Genomic DNA, 19,265 nt, shown 5'->3' on the forward strand with positions numbered 1-19,265 from the left:
AAAGGCTGACAGGGTAGAAACAAATAAAATCACCCATCAAGAATGAAAGTGTCTAGGAAAAACAAACACTTTCCTCCCTCCTAGTTTCCTGACCTCTTTTGTGTTCCCTCAGCTTTCAACGTAATAATAGTTTTTTCTACTAACTTGGATACAATCGCTTCCTCTTCCAAAGTGAATTTCCACATTCCTCACGAGTTATGATCTGTGGAGTAATGAAAGGGAACAGAACAGGAACGTGGAAATTGGCTATGTGAGATGTCAAGAGCGTTAACCGTTTTCCATCACTGTGCATTTCACGCAGCCCCCTATACAGAATCTTAACATCAAGAGGCACTGCCACTGTGCCCTCTTGGTCAGACAATATCATTTAACATTGGCTCTGTTTGGTATGCATAGACCGACAGACGAGGGTAGTGAGTAAGAGAAAAGAGATGAAGGATAGATGGGGAAAAAAGAAGGGACAGATGGAGAGAAAGACAACTAGGGAGAGGAGCACAGATAGTAAGGGTGGTATTGATGGTGATGGCTCGGGTGTGTGTTTGTGTGTGGGGGGGGGGGTGTTGCTGAAGGTTGCTGCGTCCGTCTTTGAGGCACGCTTGATTAAAACTCTGGTCCGGTACCTGCAGTGGAGGGGAAGGGGAAAGAGGAGGAGGAGGGAGAAAATTGGGCCAGGGCGCGTCTGTAATCCGCTCTCGGAAGGCTTCCCAAATTGATTTATCAAAAACAATGGCCAGGCTTTTGAGGAATATTAATCCCCACAGTTTCAATATCGGGCAGCTATGCCACTGCTTCCTGTAATATTGCCCTTCAGCCAGTCACGGCAGGAAGGTGAGTCCTTCATCTTCTGTTCAAGTACAAAGAGACAAAGGAGAAAGAAAAGAAGAAGACAAGCCAAGCAGCCACATATGGCTGACAATAGGAAATCACATCCTTTTATGATGGAAGTATTGCCTTTGTAATGAAAATCTAAAGGTGCATGGAAATGACTTTAAATGCCATTCCTTCTTTTATGTTTATATGGGGGATATTTTTTGAATTCCTAGTTTGGTGGCATTGATTTATCAAATCTGCAAATGACCCGTGCCAATAGCACTGTTATAGTGTTCTTTCAAGCCAGCCTCTGAGCTTGAATGATGATTGGCTTTGTTTCCTGGAAAAACAGCTTTGATGATCCACATGACAGGAGCCAGCCCGGGCCAGATCACTACCAAGATATCAGCTAGTGCTGCCAGCCAGCCGTGGCCTGGTTTACATCACTGGCTCTGCAGACTGGCTCATTGTTTGACTAAATCTGTGGCTGGCTGGCTGGCTGGTTGGATGTGTGGCTGGCCGGCTTACTAACTAGCTAACTGGCCGGTTGTTTGGCTTTATCTGTGACTGGTTGGATGGGTGGCCAACTGGCCGACCCCTCGACTGACTAACTGTTTTTTCGGCTTATTAGTTGGCAGGCTGTTTTAAACAGTAACACAAGCTGTGAAGTTGAGCCAGAGGTAGGGAGCTTCTTAGGTCATGCACATTATACCGTTCACTCACATTGAGTAGTACGGTATAATGTGCTGTAGCTATACACCAGGTATACCTAGTTATCAGTAATAGTGATCAGTATGAATCATATGCTGCTCTTCATTCTACTTTCTACCCATGGAAACTAATCATTTCATCTGAAACTGTGGACAGTGTGCAAGATAGGTCTAATGTCAAACAGGTTCACAATCTCTGTCAGACTGTATGCTTTCACTTTTGAGGCATGTCAGATGGTGCCAGGAATGTCTGGTAAATTGTAGCTCTACAATGGAATTAAACAAAAACAGTAAATATGTGTTTAGCACTACAATAGCTTCATTGCTTGGTTTGCAAACGTCACATTGTGGGGTTTTGTTTCTAAATTTCGACACAGTTGTGTCTTTGGCCACCCAAGCTCTTAACCGGCTGTGATTGGGCTCCTTATAATGAACCACCATTTTTGATTTACAGCCAAAGACTTCACCACATTTCACTCAAGATTGTCAAAATTCTTCTGGGACAACCCAAAGTCACACAGTGTAAAAGGGTCTTAAGTCTGACAAGAGTTTAGTCTCTCTATTAAATAAATCACATGATTGGTCATGCAGTATCTTGCATAAAGATACGTGATTAAAATTAAGCTTTCTCTGTGTCTATCTGCTGTCCCATTCAGCTGTGGGAGAACAAATACTGCCATGTATAAACAAACAGAATTGGCTTCATATTATGGAATATCAAGCTTGTTTAGGTGTGGATCCAAATCACGCATTTGGGTTGGCAAAGAGGATTGATTGCTCTTAAAGCAGATTATTCCATGTTTGTCTTTGTTTAATCTAATCATTTTACCAGGATCAGTGGCCAGCCTGTGTGTTTGTCTGCTACAAGCTGTCTAATTCCTCTCTCCAGCACATCTAAAAGCTCTATTTGTTCCTCCATTCCACCAGTCTCTTGATCATTCTCTGTCACTGTTTCACCGTTTCTTGAACTTTCTCATCCACATTTGTGTATATGCATGTCTATAAATGTCTTCCTCTAGTAATAGCTTGGCATACCTCTGAAACAATTCCTTTTACTTTTTATTTTTTGCTTTTAAATAATCCTTCTGAAATGGGTTCTCTCTAGTTTTCTGTCCCTTGAATTTTCACAATGATTCACCCCTCTTGCAACATCACTGGATATGGCATTAATATTATTATTATAATAGAGAAGAGAAACCTAATTTAAGGGCTCCGTTCAAAAGGCATACTGTTGGCAATAATGAGAAGGCAGGAGGGAGATTTGCTGCCTCCAGACTTTCAAATTATTTTTGTAATTCTTTGGCACAACTTAATCTGGGTAAAGTTCAGGCATTTTGGTGCATTAAAACCAATGCAATCACTTTAAAACCTCCAGACTCAAGAGTATTTGAACATATTGTGATTTTTACGCAGTGTTAATGATTTATGTGGGATACTACTTGGATCTGACTGAGATTGATGAAAGTTTATATTGTCACCCTTCTTTAACATTTAATGTGTTTCTCCTCAGGTCCAGAGTACGTCATGGATGCCTCATCAACAATATGTTATGCAACCTACAGTAAGTACTCTACCACTTACCTACAGTAGCTGCCCTTGACTCCCCATTGGGACCCGCCCTTGTGCAGTTACTCCTTTCTGCACAGTGTTTTACAAGAGTTGTTGAAAGGTTTTAGGAGGAACTCGTGCTGAAAATAGTTTACAACATGGAGGATTTATTTTACATTTACAGCAATACGTATGATAAAAAAAAATAGATTCTGTCTGGAAAAAACTTTTTAGCCACGTTCTTCCTCTGCTGCAGGTCTAATGTTGAAAATTGTATTCATGCATATACCATTACCGTACCACGTGAAAACGTCTTATAGCTAAATGATTACAGCATTTTTATCCTGCAATTACAATACAAAGCTCTATAAAAGCACATTATCCCATTCTGATAACCACATGTTTACATCTTCCCTGAATATACAAACACATTTAGTTTTAGTTTTTTTGGATGGGAAATTATCGGCGTTTGATGTGCCAGGAAGCAATTCAGCATAATTGACCAGACAGGCTGTCGACTGTTGCTCTGGGTTACCAGCGCAGACAGCGGACAGAGCAAAAATTAATATTAATTAGATTGTGTGCACTACAACACAGTCTGCCACAGTATAGCTGAGGTAGTTATATTGCATGCAATGGAATTCAGTAATCCTAGTTGAAGAGTACAGAACATTGGTTTTCTGAGTGTCCAGCAAGTCAGAAAAAAACATCCTCAATAAAAACATTTTCTTCACTGGTAAAATCATATTTTACCTCATCTAGTTCAAATTGAATGGATTTTTCAGTTGTGATTTACAAGTGAGACACCAAATACCCATGTTTCCAGAAGGTTTTAACTACACTAATAGCCCAAGTGTTTTAATTCCCTTTTTTGATTTTTTTTTAACGTACCAACAGCATTGTTTGGAATACATCCCAGCTTCAGGATGTTGTAGCAACAAATTGCATTATTGGGTTTGTAAATTGTTTTTTAAGGTTGAGCTTTAACTGATCCGAGCTCCAGTAGTGTTCTCATTTTGCTGCTTAGAGGTTTTTAATCATTCTGCCAGAGGCTTTAATGTCTGCTTGAGGCTTTTTGTGGCCCCTGACGCACAATCAGTGTGCATTGTTCGTTTAATGCACTGAACCAGACAGGGGCATGTGTATTTAATTCTTAACAGTCGTGAAACCATTTAACTGTTCCACAGACAAAAATTAGCTAAAAAGGCTTCTTACTTAAAGTGCCCTGAACTTCAAAACATGGTGCACTTGAGTATTTCATACGGTCAAGTGAAGCATATTATTGTAAAAGTGTGCTTTACATCTTTGGTATGCATTAAAGTACAGTACATAATAAGAATGTACAGTATATATGAAATATTTTACTCATGCAGTAAGTTAGTTATTTTTTGCTCAAGTTACCTTTAATGAATCACACAGCTGCATATTTAAACTCATGCTGTTGCATTAAAGTTCAATAGTATATACCAATGATTTAAATGAATATGCATGAAGATAAATAGGATTAGGATTTAGAATGTTTGGGTAATATCTGGCAGAGAAGTTATATGCTGAAACACTCTCTTTTGAAACTACTAAAGTGTAGATTTTACACACTATAGTTGGTAAACATCAACACTAAAAACGTATAATAATTTGAAAAATCTGACTAATTGTTTTGTAAGATTTCTAGACATTATTCAACAATATATAGTAATTTCTTCACCAGTTTCAAATAATTGTTTTTATTGTTTTTTGGGATTATCGTCCTTGGAAAAATGTAACAATGTAATGCTATTTCTTACATTGTTTAATTATGTTTCCTTGTTTGTTTGTTAGTTGTGTTGTTGTTGTTGGCTGGAGTTAACCAAGGAGGCAAATTTTCATGTGAAGCAAATGTTGATAGACACCAGAAAATAGAAATAACTCTAGGAGCTGTTTCAGTTGCTAGTTTCATTAAAAATATGTTTGCTGTAACTAACCATGACAGTGTCAATAGCATTGTTGGCCTGACTCAAAGTGTCACCTGCTTGCAAGTCCCTGTGATTGAAGAAATTGGCAAACACTGGACTCTACAACTGATGGTCCAGCACTCACTTACTAGAGGAGTGCTCAACCAGCAACGTGGCTCCCTGCTGTGGTCATGTACCACTCAGTCCGACCCATCACTTCTACTCCTGCTGAGGGACAGTAAATGTGTAATCTGCTCGCAGCAGGCCACCAGCTAGGAACACACAGACAAACACACCATACCCAACTGCAGCTGCCACTCGGTTTGCCTTTCAGTCACGTGACCTCCTGCTTGTCCAAACAGTATTTACCTCACCCAGCCTTTTCTTTCCTGCTGTAGCTTGCTACCTTTGCAGTCAGGGCCGCATTTTCTTGGTGATGCTTGTTTCACATAAGATTAAAGTTCACTGACAAGCTAACAATTTGTGCTGCTGAGTCTGCCTTTTGTAAGAATGACAGTGACATGGGTGGTAGGCATTATTACAAGGTGAATAAATGGCAGATTTCTAACAGTTGAACTGCTCAGCATTTGCCATTCTGTGTATTTGTGCAAGTGTGTGTGCTTCTGCATATATATGCAATTCTCTCTACAGCATGTGCCCGTGCATCTAAACTATACCAATGCATGTGTATATTTAAATGTGCTTATCATTTTCTTGATCTTCTGGTATCTTCTCAGACTCTCTAGTCACGTGTTTTTACGGTTTGTCAGTCAGTAGGCAGACAGAACATGCTCTGCCTCATTGTCATAAGTGCTCATGTTTGCCTGATAGATATTTGTGTGCACTCTATGTGTTATGTAGTGCCATATGTGTGGTCCATACTGGTTATTCCCAACCAGGCCGTATGGCTGCCGGACAGCCATGCATCTTCCAGCCTTATGCCATGGGGCCTCTTGGAGCCAATGGCAGTAGCCAATAGCCACTAGCCACATTGCACCGTGGTGTTCATCTCATCATGCCTTCATGCCAGAAGTAGACATGTTGCCATATGTGTCCCCATGGCCCCGTCCCCATTGTGTTCCAGTGTTTCTCTCTGTCATCAAACGGCTGCTATTTGCTAACCCCAGCTGTCACCACCATCACTGGATCATAGATACCAATCTGTCTCCCTTTATGACCCATGCTTATATCCACTACCAGCTACATACACAGTGGACCGCCCCTTACACACACACCAGCTCACCAGCTCAGTGAATCACATCAAATTACCCAAGCCTGCTAGCTTCAAGAGCTTAGGGCCTACTCAAAGCATTAAAAACCAATTGATTGTGCTGCAGTTTTGCCGGTTCCACCATGTGTTGTGTGTTGAGCCGATGGAGCGTGATGGCACTCCTGGTGTCCGGGCAATATGTAGGCGGTCGAGCATGGAAGAGGAAGGGGTCACAGGTAGCCAGCCAGATGTCAGGATGCCTAGGATAGAATGGAATAGAACAGACACGTGTGACAGCCAGCCCAACGGTAAATTAGTGGTTTTATGTAGGCTACCTGAATTGTCATATTAGCAAAACAGTAGCAATGCGGGTAAAACTACTTCAAAACATTAACCAGTAGAGGCTGCTATAATAAACAGAACCTCAAATGTCTATGAGGTCACCAAAGCAGTATATACTATGCACAAGATCAACCTGTATACTATTGTTCCACTTACTTTTGTGTGAATAAACAGCAGCATGGATCTTTTTGGACACACTGAGCTGTAATAACCCCGTCACTTTCTGAGAGCCTACTTTACATTTGGAGACGCGTAACCATAGTAACCCATGCCAACTCAGCTTAACCGGCTGCCAGATAATGCTTGCCATAGTTAATTTATCAGCTGTGGCAAAAATAATGGGGAAAAGTGGTGCAAGATCCTGTCCTCCAAACCAGGCACCTGCAGCACATTCGGTACATTCTTAACATAACTTAATAACATTTTTAAGTGATGTATATCACTGATTGTTGTTGGTTTTGACATTTCAAAGAAAGCTACAGTAGTGCTTTTTTATGCTTATTTGGAGTTATCTATACTTTCCACTTAAGCCTAAGAAATAACTCACCAACTAGTAATGCCTGCTGCTGTATGACAACAATAGTAATAAATTGTCTGGGATAAAGAAACTCTACAAAACTAAGAAATAATTTACTGACCTTAAAAGTACAGTAGCTCTGACCAGGACAAATTTAACTTGTTTGTACAATTATGTAAAGAGTCGGTAGAGCGAGGCTGATGCTATGCTACTCCATGTTTTCTTATTTAAGCTTAAACTCATTAAAAACTTTTTGAAATAGTGTCAAAAAATAAATTCTAAAAAAATAAAAGATAATGTATTTAATGTCAGTTAATCAAACTATGTTGAAGTTGAGAACAACTTGACCCACAGTTTGCTTACTTCACAGTAAACCGAGAGCATTTCAGCCTCTACCGCTTCGGCAAAGGTGTGTTTTCTCTGACTAAACTAAGTTTGACAAGTCCATCCATACAAGACTGGACTTCATCCCCTCGGATGAGCCGGCACTTTTAAAGAAGGGTAGACGGAGATAGTGAGGAGAGAACAGTTTTCAAAATTTGTTTATCTCCAATTAATGGGCAAGATGCACTTTCTGTGGAACATGATAGAAAGTGACAATGTTTTTGGACAGCTAGATGAGGTTGGAGCTTGTTCTTCTTTCTTTTCCCCTCTGTTTATCACTTGTCTTCCCTTTCTCTTCTTCTCTTATTTGGTCTCTCAGATCTTCTAATGCTGTGCTCTCAGAACTCGCTTGCCTTTTGTGCGCTCTTATTTGTTCAGTGCAACGCAAGTCAGCAGACCTTGTAGAAAAGGAGAAACCTTGAGAACTAAATGCCTCTTAAGACGAATACACACATGCAGCTCACACGCTGCTGCACAACTGCCTAAACACACATATTGTTTGAGTGCAGAAAACACAATCTTAATGGTAAATCTCACTTATGTACAGATCATCAATCATGCCCGCAGACACTTAAATTTACTTCATACTGCCAAAGAAGGCCGGAGTAGCTGCAGTGCCAGCCAAGCGTAGCATTGCTGTCTTTCCCCATGACTTATCCATCCTCTTTTTTTCCTTTTCCTCTCTGTGAACTGTATGTGCTTCAAGTGTGTATTTGCTGGAGTGCATTGCTCTTACACAGTGAAGGTGAATTATTGAATTCCTCTCCGTTGAACCCCAGCCGGTTCTCCCTGGCTTCGGCTTTCAATAGATGCTTGCTGGGCCTCTTAAGATTGAACCATAACTATCTGCCCTCATTGGATGGGGTGAATCGGTGCACTGTGTGATACCCATCTATCGCTTGACACGTAAAATGTTTCACGGATTCAGAAGGGGAACATTATGTTGGTCTCATGGATTTGACTGGCGAGGCAGAATTTGAGACGGGGCTACAGTCGTCCTTCAGTTGCTCTCGCTGCTCTTTCTCTCCTCGTTTTATCTTTTCATCCCTCTCTCCCATCCTCACTCCCTCTCTTCTTCTTTCTATACATCTCCCTCTCATGTCTCCCTTGTTTTTGTATTGCTCCACCTCTCTTGCCTCTCTCTATCTTGCTCTCTCTCTCTCTCTCTCTCTCTCTCTCTCTCTCTCTCTCTCTCTCTCTCTCTTCTCTACTCCCCTTTCAGAGTACAACTGCAGCTACTGTGCCCGTGCCAGCAAAGAAATTGTCTGTTCAGGGTTAAAGTTGCATTCATATAAGAGAGATATTGTGGCAGTGCCACAGAGTGACTGATAGAGAGATTGAGCTGCTGCATTTTCACTGTAAGCTTCTGGATATTACCTCGAAAAACATTGCAATAGTAGCAGCATACACTTTGAGACCAAAGCTGATTTGCTTTGGTGGACAGGCTTTATTAGCCTGCTCTGTTGTTGTTTTTTAAATTGGATATAATCTTTTTTTTGCTTTTGTAAATAGGGTAAATATTCTGGAGAGATCCTTGAGTGTGAAATCATCCATTTTTCTTCAAAAGGCAGTCGGAGAATGGTTGATCCGAGCGTGGAAAAGAATGGACCTCCCATGAACACATGACAAATACTGTTACATGCTCCATCTAGCATCCTTATTCCCCCCTACCCCCCAATGTGCGCACACACACACGCTACAATTCCATCCAAATATCTTGTCCTCCTCCAGTTATTGGTTTCTTTTTGATAATAACCTCTTTACTATGAGCATTTTATAGTCATAATCAGCCTTGTAGCCTGCTGTGCCTTGCGTGCCAACTGGTTTGATTTAAAAAATGCTAATTTCAGTGGTTAAACATTTTATTGTAACTCAATCTGCATCCTCTGAGATTATACACATGATTGACAGACAAATTAATCAATAAGTGGAGAGAGACTGATCCATCATCCCTCTTGTTGTCATTTCATTGTTGAGTACAAATAGAAACACAGTAGATAAACATCTTTGCCAGAGGTGAGAAATCCTGCATCTGTATCTGGCTCCACATGCTAATCTGTTAACATACATTGTTGAAGCCCCTCAGCTGCTTCATTTTCACATAAACAATTCCCTTTTCTCTGTAGGTTCTTGTCTGCTTTGCAATTAAGCTTTTCAAAACCGTTGCAAGAATGAGATTTCAAATATGAACATGATGGTGAAGGACAAGATAAGCTGCTGTCTGCTTCAGTGCAATCAACTGTGAGGCTTCATTTATTGCTATTCATAAGTATGCACTACTACATCCTGGCTTAGTCTATGGCATGTTGGGTGTTGCAGACAGACTGTGTCGGTAATGGTAGGCCAAACCTGGTAGTCTGTTAGCCCCAAGGAGGGATTCGTGCTTTGGATTAGAGTGATTTTTTGGGCTTACCCAAATAGAAAGGTGCCTGAGGGCATTTGAAAACTGTGGTCACAGTTGAGGTAGGTGAAGAAAAAGTTGTGGGTGGCTCATGTTAGCCTTAAAGCTATAGTGCGTAGTTTCTGCCTCTCCCTATGAGTTTATTCTGAGTAATGATCTGTAGGCGCATCCACTTGATACAAGCCTGTTGTGACACACACACACACCCACAGTTGCTAGTAGCCAAGGAGTACACATTAAAAAAAAACTATTTTTCAGAAGAGGTAATTATCTTCACTCAAGTTGTGTGGAGCTGATAGTCTTGATTAGCTTTGTAGCAACTCATTTGGCAATGGCTTGAATGTAACGCACGTTAATTAATATAAAAAAGTTACTCATTAGCTTTAATAGAGCACAAATACAGACCAAGATAAATAATAGCACATACCCACATATTCAGATCATGCATTAAATAAGGACGACAGACAAAGACCAATACACAATATCCACTAACTGTGTAATTATGTGACTTCAAATAATACAGTTTCAGTACCTACACCCTTTAGATGGGCAAGCTTTTAGTGTTAGGGGTTCTTGGCATTCTATACTGTATATTACTTTATATATAGCGCTTTTCTAGTCTCAATGACTACTCAAAGTGCTTTTACATAATATCAGGAGCAACTCGGTTGTCCCGATGCTCCTGTCTTAGTGTCTTGCCCAAGGACACTTTGACATGGGACTGCAGGGCCAGGAATTGAACCACTAACCTTAGTAGTAATAGAGTTACCGTTCCATCAACAGTAGATGTTTTTTTTAACACCCGGCTTTCCAGACCAATAATGACTGAGTGAACAAGCTATGTCTGTGTCTGTTAACCAGACATGGAGAAGTGTAGTTGGAGTGCTAAAGCTGGAGCAGAATTGCTCGAATTGTGGTGTGGAGCTGCAGCACCTCTTCAAGTATCATGCAGTGTTGCAGTGTCACATTTACCTTAACGCAAAACACACTAACATACACACATCAGCATCAGTATCCAAACCACAGAACCTCCCATGGAGAAACCAACTGTCAAAAACAACAAGGAATGTGTTGAGTCAAGCACGGGTCATCTTTCATGTGGACGACACAAGTGATGCTTTGTTTGGGTGGAGTACAGCCGCAGTCATTGTTTGACATTCTTGAGGCTTTTAATGTGCCTCTCCCGCCCCCCCAACCTACTTACCTTAACATTTTCCCCTCACAACATTCTTACTCCAAACCAGACTGTTAGAGAGTTAACGTACTAAACAGTACAGATGTTTTCTTGCCAGCATTGAAACATCATGGCTCACAACCTGAATCACTTTGTAGCTTTGTTTTTAAAATGCTGCATGAATTAAGTGTATGATATTATTAATAATACAAGGTGAGGATCGGCGTGTGAGCTTCTCTTTGCCACAGGCTGTTTTCACTGGAAACAAGGGCATTGTCACCGCCTGAAGGTAGCGATATATCAGCAGCAGTTGAAAGCAACAGTGTGGGATATAATGTTGGATATTATAACCTGCAGCAGCAACAGGCAAGGCTGTAGAGATGCACTGATCAGGTTTTTTTATGGCTGATGCTGATCAATTTCAAAGGAATCAGATCTTTCTTCGTTTCAGGATTGATGTCTACAAAAGACGTGATGTAAAAACAGGGTCTCCTCATTTATAAGGTTCCCTTATTTTCTTTTAAAATAATCCACTGCTAGTCCAAGAATGTTTATTCACTTTAAGCAGAGTTTCATTACTTTTTCTAATGCTCTTTTTGGTCAGATTGTGTTCTTTATTTCAAAATTCTTAACTGCCTTCTTGACAGAGCAGATTTTAAAAATCACAAAAGACATCTTACATCTTTTACATCTCTTTCAGTCACATCGCTGCAGTGTCTCTTATCTGCATTCATGACACTGGATGACATTCTGTGCAGCAAGAAACCTAATACTAAGCTCCACAGGCTCGATACTAGCCACCCAGATATTACCTGACTGCTTGTTAAGTCGATGTAGGGATGGACAGGAATGTAAACTGCACGTGTTGGATATCCTGTATCCGTAATGGATCAGGCAGTAAAAACAATTCCTATCTGTGTGACATTTATGTATTTGCCTTACCCATTTTACAATTGTTCTTTCTGAACAGCAACTCCAAAGACATAGTACTGAATATCAGCTGATAGCGATCAGGGCACCATTAGTCAGAGTGCTTCCATTTACTTGTAATGAGTGGTCATTAAAAAACACTGCTGGTTGTAAGATTTTTTACAAGATTTCTTATTTACTGTAAATTGTCTCTGGTCGCTGAGTGTATATCAACGTATTTAACAACCAGGGGGCTGATATCATCTGTCTCCTGTCTAAAGCAGGATCAATACCATCTTAAGCACGATGGGTTTTTCCCAGACACACACACACAAGCACACCAAAACGTGCATACATCGAGGAGATCTGTAAACGTCATCTCATACATTTGTAACTGCTACTTCTGTAGCATCCATTATCTTGCTCTCTCTCTGTGTGTGTCTCTCTCTCACACACACTGAGGACAAATCAAAAACATATATTGTATAGTTGTCTCAGTCTCCTAATTTTCTTTCCTCTCTAGTGTGTCCCTGGACAGACACACAACAAGACAGACACACACATACACTCTAAAACCCCCTCTCTCACAGACACTCAGTCTCACAAACACAGAAAATCGAAATCACAAATCGGCTTAACTCTGCCTGACATGTCTGTGAATTAAGCCTTTCCGTTGCTCTCCCTTTCCCATTATAAAGGCATTGTCAGAGTCTGAATCAGTAACAGGTAGCCCACAGCTCCTGCTGCTTCCCTCTTGCGCCTCTCTTTCTCTTCCCTTCTTTCTTGCTCGCCCTTTTTCTTTGTCTTTCTCTTTCTTTTCTAACTATCGCTATCTCTCTGTGTCCCTCAGCCTTCTCTCCTCCCTTTCCCTGTCCGTCTCTCCTCGTTCCATTCTTCCTCATGACCTTCATTAGCTCTCTCCCTACTCATATTTTTCCTGTCCTCACACAGTCTTTTTTGGTCTCCTCGTTTCCCCTCTCCTTTTCTTTTTCCGTCTATCACAGAAACAGAACAAAGTACTTAATATTTTCATTTTTTGAGAGAAACATTGAGCAACAAACAATAGTTACTTTGCAGTTTCAGATTCTCCACACAATCAGTAAGACAGGATATCATTTTATATTTTTGTTTCTATAAGTTTTACCTTATGGTGCAACCTTAACGTTTTGAAGGTTGCACCATTAAAACTTATGGAATGTATTCATTTCAGTAGTGAAGAAACTTAGAAATGTGTAAATCGGCTGCAAATATCTGTGGAGCCGTCCAAAACATTGTTCAAGAAACTAAAAATACAAAGAAAACTGATGATAATATTTCTTAAAGTTTAAGGAGCAACAATATATAATAAATTTGCTAAACCTTATATTATTATTAGATATTAATGTCTGTGCAGTTTAGAAAGAGAGGGGCATCTTACAATAATCTAACTGACATTATTTTGTCATGTAGATGGCTTGGTTCAGATATATAGACCATATTTAATATTTCAAAAAATCTCTTCTATTTATAAGAACATAATATATATTATAACATACATTAGTTTGTCCCGTTTAGCTACGCTACTGTTTCACCTGGCAGTTATTGGGTGTAAATATTAAATATCAACTCATTTTTACATTTTATTTGTTTTTATTGTATTTTTGTACAAATTATACTATTATTATTATAATCATATTTAAGCATCTGTGTCTTTTAGGCATCATATAGCCCCGACATTACAGTAAGATAAGGCAGTTTTATAAGTAACCCAACCCCCCAAGAAGGCACCCAACCCAACCCCAGTGGAAATTACACCCTTTCGTTTGTGTGGTGCAATCTGTTTTAATATAGCGATGTGTAGATCAGCACTTTGTAAACACTTACTATGTTATAAAGAGACTTACAAAGAGCTGGTGAAATTGTAATACTTCCTCCACCACTGATCTTTGCATTCTGCCCAGTTTTTTGTGCTGAGGTGAAACTCCGGGAAGGATCACATGAAGCTTGCATATGGAAGTGGGAGAGGGAGAGAGACAGGGGAGGAGAGAGAGTTAGCTGTGTGTTGTGAATGCAGGGAGTAGACAAGCAGAGCGATCCTGACAGGCTGTGTCTGCACAGTTTGTTCTCCAATAGGCCCACACAGAGTTACCAGTGGGGTGCACACAAGCACGCACACTCTCACATACACTGTTGGAGTTGCACGCTCACACACACACACACACACACACACACACACACACACACACACACACACACACACACAGTCAGTCTCTTTGGCACTCATGCGCTAATGCTTTTACACACAGTGTGTTGCAGCCTTTCCTACACACAGACACATACACACACAAAGTGAGAAGAGAGCGAGCCGAGCAGAGGGAAAGGGTTTGGTTATGAATGCGTTCCTCCTGGGGCTTCAGTGCTGCGGAAATGGAGCTATCATGACAAGGGATGAAAGAGCAACAATGGTTTCATCACTTTCCCTCATGTTCCACTGCACCGTGAAAAAGAAGCTTCTAGCATTTTCATCCGCCCGTTAGGGAAAAACATGCCACGCATTATACCAAGAAGGGAGGCTTGAGAGTGAGTGAAAGAGTAATAGACAGAGAGAGTGAGGGACAGAGAGAAAGCGTCCTTGCTCAGCAATTAATGACATTAACGCACAAACCCATGTTGTTGATAACTCAGCAGCGGATATTGACTATTTTGATGGAACAAAGACAAATTGATCTTGAAAATTTCCCTGTGTTCTGTTGCTGTTTATTGACACGGTCCTTCTTCCCTTCTTCTTCTCTGGCTGTGTTGTCCTCGCGTCACCCCTGACCAGGCCCCACCCTTCTCACTTCCTCTGTTTTTATTGCTTTTAAGTTTTTGACGATTTCACCAACCTTTCTCCTTCCTGTCCTCTGACTGACCCAAACGTCCTGCCTGGCCTCCTTTAAACCTTGCCACCCAACACACCACACCCTACACCCTTATATATGTTATATGTTTCTTTTATCCACATTTACATATACATATACAACATTTTTTGTAGTGGTTTTTTTGCGGGTTTAGTTTTAACATGATGTCCAGGAGGACTATCAACCACTTTGTAGTAGCCAATAAGTAAGTATAAGAACATGCAAATCTTTTATCTCACCTTCTTCTTGTCTTTTTTTCCCTACCAGGGTGCAGTGATCACGCCAGCCATGGACCACACTATGTCCATGCAGCCTGCCAGCATGATGGGCCCTCTCGCCCAACAGATGAACCATCTGTCCCTGGGCACTACAGGAAGTGTAAGTACTCTTCATAATCCAGACAAGAGAACCTCCCAAGTTGATAAACGTACTGTGCGATCAGAGACGGAAGCTTTACGAGCAGCCCTGACTACGTTTATATGCACTTATTACCGGAATATCCCACGTCTTTAATGGAAAATTCTTTATTTGGAAAAAAGGCCTTATTTGGAATATCCAACCAGAATAATAGTGGAATATTGCTGTGCATGTACATTTTCCCAGACTTCTTATGCTACATGCAAGCTGCACTGTCTGATACAGTACCTGGACATACTACACAGGGCTGGGAAAATAATGTCACCTTCTTATGCATGTTTTTTGGGGAAAAACATCATTGAATTTGGATTTAAGTCTATAGCCTGATTTTCTTCTTTTTTGTTGTCCAGTACTTTTTCAAAGATTCACTGTTGCTTTTAGTATTTAGTATTAATAGTTCAGTAATTCTTTTGTAAAACACTGTAAATAGGGAATGCACGTTAACCAGGTTCATTATAATGTGTTATTTTCTAAACGCTGGAAGTAGCATGGACACAGTTGAGGGGATGAACAATGAATGCTCAAACACTGCAAATCTATTCATAGAAAGGTGCACTTAAAATGTAGTTGTAGCTAGCAGTGTTGCTGTCATTCCTTTTTCTAATACCAGCTCAGTTATGAAAAACATCTCAAAGTCTGCATGAGTGTAAAGAGAAAACGGCAGGTGTCCGTTACACAGTAGGTTTGGGTCAGGAGGACCAAGTGGAGTCGTTATTTTTTTTTTTTGGCGAACATTGTTCATTTGGTTCTAAAACAAAGTACACATTGAGAAGAGATGGATTTTACATTTCCTTTCAAGAAAGCCAAACCTTCTTAGGCTGTCACCACATGTGCTCTGCCATGGAGCTGCCGTATCATTTGTTTAACACTGCATGCATTCACCGCCAGATATTGAGAGAGCATGTTTCCTGCCTGATCTTCCACATTAAACAGATTTCCTGTGAAGTTTAACAGTGTGACAGGGCCCTCTGTTCTCCACCTTCCTCACTTTCACCCTCTCTTTTCTGTTTCTTTCTCACACTTTCTGTCTCACTCACTCTCTAAATCACACATCAAATATATCACTCTATCAGTTTTCTTTATTCCACACACACACATACACACACACACACACACACACACACTCGCTTACAGTCGTCGCCCCCTAAACCAGGAACTCCCCCCTGTTTTAGGATCAAGTGTACTTAGAGGTGTTGCATAGTTCTGAATCCTGACTTCCTGCCCTAACCCTGCTGCCCGGGGGCAGGCAAGCATGCAGCTTTGCTTCGGCACTACGTTTGATCTCTCTGTCTGTGTGTGTGTGTGTGTGTGTGTGTGTGTGATTGAAACAGTGCTGTATTGTACAGTTACCCATGTGTTTTCAGGTGAGCTGTCAGCAACTGTGACGCCATGTTGGCTCTGTCAGGAATGCCCCCTCCCTAATCTGCCCCAGCTGTGCTAACAGCCAGGATTAGAGACAGGCTAATCTATGATGATGGCTTCTGATGTTTGATGGGTTGTATTATAAGAGAAAGTGGGTTAAGACACACTCTCTCTTTTTTATTTATTTCTGGTTTACTCTCCCTTTCTGCCTCTCCCCTTTCTGCCTGCTTAGCTTTCCTGAGGCGATGTGCTGTGTAGCATAACTTCTCTATGGCTGAGCTGCACACACGGCATGCCACTCTTGATCATCAATGTGAATTGAGACGTTTCCTTTAAAGCCAGATGTGAAAGCCCTTCCATAACGTCTGATTGAGAAAGCCTGTTAAAGCAGAGGTTAGGAACCAGGATCTGTGACTATCCATGTAGTAAACTGGACTTGACACCACATTCTCTAAGAGCACATTCCTCAAGTGTACACACATGTGGTGAGGTTGTTTTGATTGCCCCAACTAGTCACATGACTTAAACTTCACCACTGAAGATCACCTGCCATGAGTAGCGGCTCCAGAGTCAACAATTTATCACGCCTGCCTTTGGCCGCTGACGGAGAAGCCACACCTCAGAATACTCTTTGGCTGTTCCAGGACTCTTTGCGGCTGTTTGTGTATGGCTGTGGCTTTCTTCTTCTCTCCAAGAAAAGAACCAAATGTTCCCGGTCCGCCCAAGCTGCGACACTGGTGTGGTGACCATTGCTTTCCGAGAACGCCATGTTATTCTGCAGCCAGGATCGGCACGGAGGGTTAGGCACTCCTTTTTAACAGGCCTAACTTAGGCCTGTTAAAAAGGAGTGGCAAGGAAAAGCTCACCTCATAATGAGGAAGCATGGATCGGGGCCGTCTGAAGGTCACCGCTTTGGAATTTAGCTGCTTCACCAGAAAATGTTCTGTTTTAAACAACTTGTATAGTTACCCAGCTCACTTTGGTGTCTGTCTATCTTGAACAACTTGATTAAAGAATGCTGAAGAACCTCAGGCTCACTGTTTATGGATGGCACACATAAACATGCCATCCATGCTCCTCACTGATTTATTTTAGCAGGTTTGGTGCATATTGCTCTGTTACTGATTTATTTACTATATCCGTGCTCTAACCACTTAGCAGGAGTCTATCTGTCATGCTTTGGGCTTGCTCTTGCCTGTAAGTTGCTGCGCAAATGTTGATGTGCACATGCTCTATCATTTTAGTATTTGTGTGTGTTTGTACGCATCTCAATGTCTGCGTTTGTGTGTGAACGACAAAGTGTTTGACATGACAAGAGGTGACCTTCCCTCTATGTTTTCCATACTATTTCTGTCATGGCATGTAGAACCCAGGTTTCTGTTGTCATGGTGACAGTGGTGATTGACAACTTCTCTGTCCCTGAAAGACAGATTTGTGTGAGAGCTTCCCTCTATTATCTGTGCGGTTTCCCTTGGTTTTCTATAGGAAAGTCTAAGTACAGTATGTTATTGTAAATTTCCATTAGCGTGTGTGGCCATATTTAACCTTTACTTACCCGAGTGTTGACTGTACATGCACTTTCTCCTCTTGTAGCTCCACATTCAAACATCTGGTTATATCCCAGTATCATTGAGCAGTTAAGTCCCTGCAGGACCTTGAAGGTAATTGTTAAGGGAGGGATAACCTTTTATGGCCTTTTCTAAATGTGTTTACGGGCTTGTAACCCAAAAAATTGTGCCACTAATCTGAATTAGAAGTAAATTCATTTATTTTCAAAAGTTTTTGTATGAATTTAAATTATGATGATGATGTTACAAATGTGTTTAAGGAAGTGATTAAGAAGATGACACAGATTTTTGCAAGTATGCTTTAAATCTCTGCAGGCGAGGTGTTAACAAAGCCTGGGAGCCAACATACGGAAGGCTTTCATGGTGAACTGGTACAGCACTTTGATTCATAGCCGCTGAGTGCAGCTCCAATAGTTCCCATTGTGTGGAGCCCCACAGCTAAGATCAATAGTCATCAGAGCCCATCCCCACGCTGCTCTGCCATTAATAACCTCCAATGAGTAGCTAGATGCTCTTGCCTTGACCAACTGTTATCCTCCACCTCGCAGGCGATGCAACAGAACAGCATGTCAACACAGAGGGGATAGATAGATAGATATATATAGAGGCTGGGTGACAGACAGAGAGGTGGATGATGTATTTGAACGTTTCAGCATGCTAATGGATTGTGCTGCAGCCCAACAGAGGCAGAACTAAAATTTCAGGGGGAAATTCAGAAAGTAAACTGCGCTATCATCCTTGCACCCACCAAACATAAATTGCCCTGTCTCACTCCGTGCAGAGGCCCAAACCACTGTGGTACCAGAGTGGTCCTGTCTATGGTATGGTATGTAAATGTTTTGTTGTCCTGACATTGCTGCATTGCGGTTTGACTTTATACTGTAGTTTAGTTGTGTGTCATAGAGAGTGATGGTAGAGAAGAGACTTAAGGAGTCTACTCACACTAGCCTCGTTAAGGAACTATTCAGGCCTCCCGTTCATCAAACATACGTACACGCCATCTGCTCCAGTCGCAGGTATGTGTGTGTGTATGTGTGTGTTTGTGTAGTGTGCGTGCGTGCGTGCGTGTGCGTGTGTGTGTGTGTGTGTCTCCGTGCACGGGT

At 41.2% G+C, this 19,265-nt stretch overlaps 1 protein-coding gene across 1 annotated transcript in view; it reads left to right on the forward strand.

Moving 5' to 3' along the window:
* The window catches only part of LOC117957183 (RNA-binding motif, single-stranded-interacting protein 3-like), a 140,281-nt gene that overhangs the window by 113,006 nt on the left and 8,010 nt on the right, over window positions 1-19,265 (forward strand). Inside the window, exons 9-10 of the mRNA XM_034892779.1 lie at window positions 3,031-3,081; window positions 15,083-15,193. Of these exons, the coding sequence (XP_034748670.1) occupies window positions 3,031-3,081; window positions 15,083-15,193 (162 nt within the window). The remainder of the gene's footprint in view (window positions 1-3,030; window positions 3,082-15,082; window positions 15,194-19,265) is intronic.

This window comes from Etheostoma cragini, chromosome 14 (assembly GCF_013103735.1).
Source record: "Etheostoma cragini isolate CJK2018 chromosome 14, CSU_Ecrag_1.0, whole genome shotgun sequence".
In the NCBI taxonomy this organism is placed as follows: Eukaryota; Metazoa; Chordata; class Actinopteri; order Perciformes; family Percidae; genus Etheostoma; species Etheostoma cragini.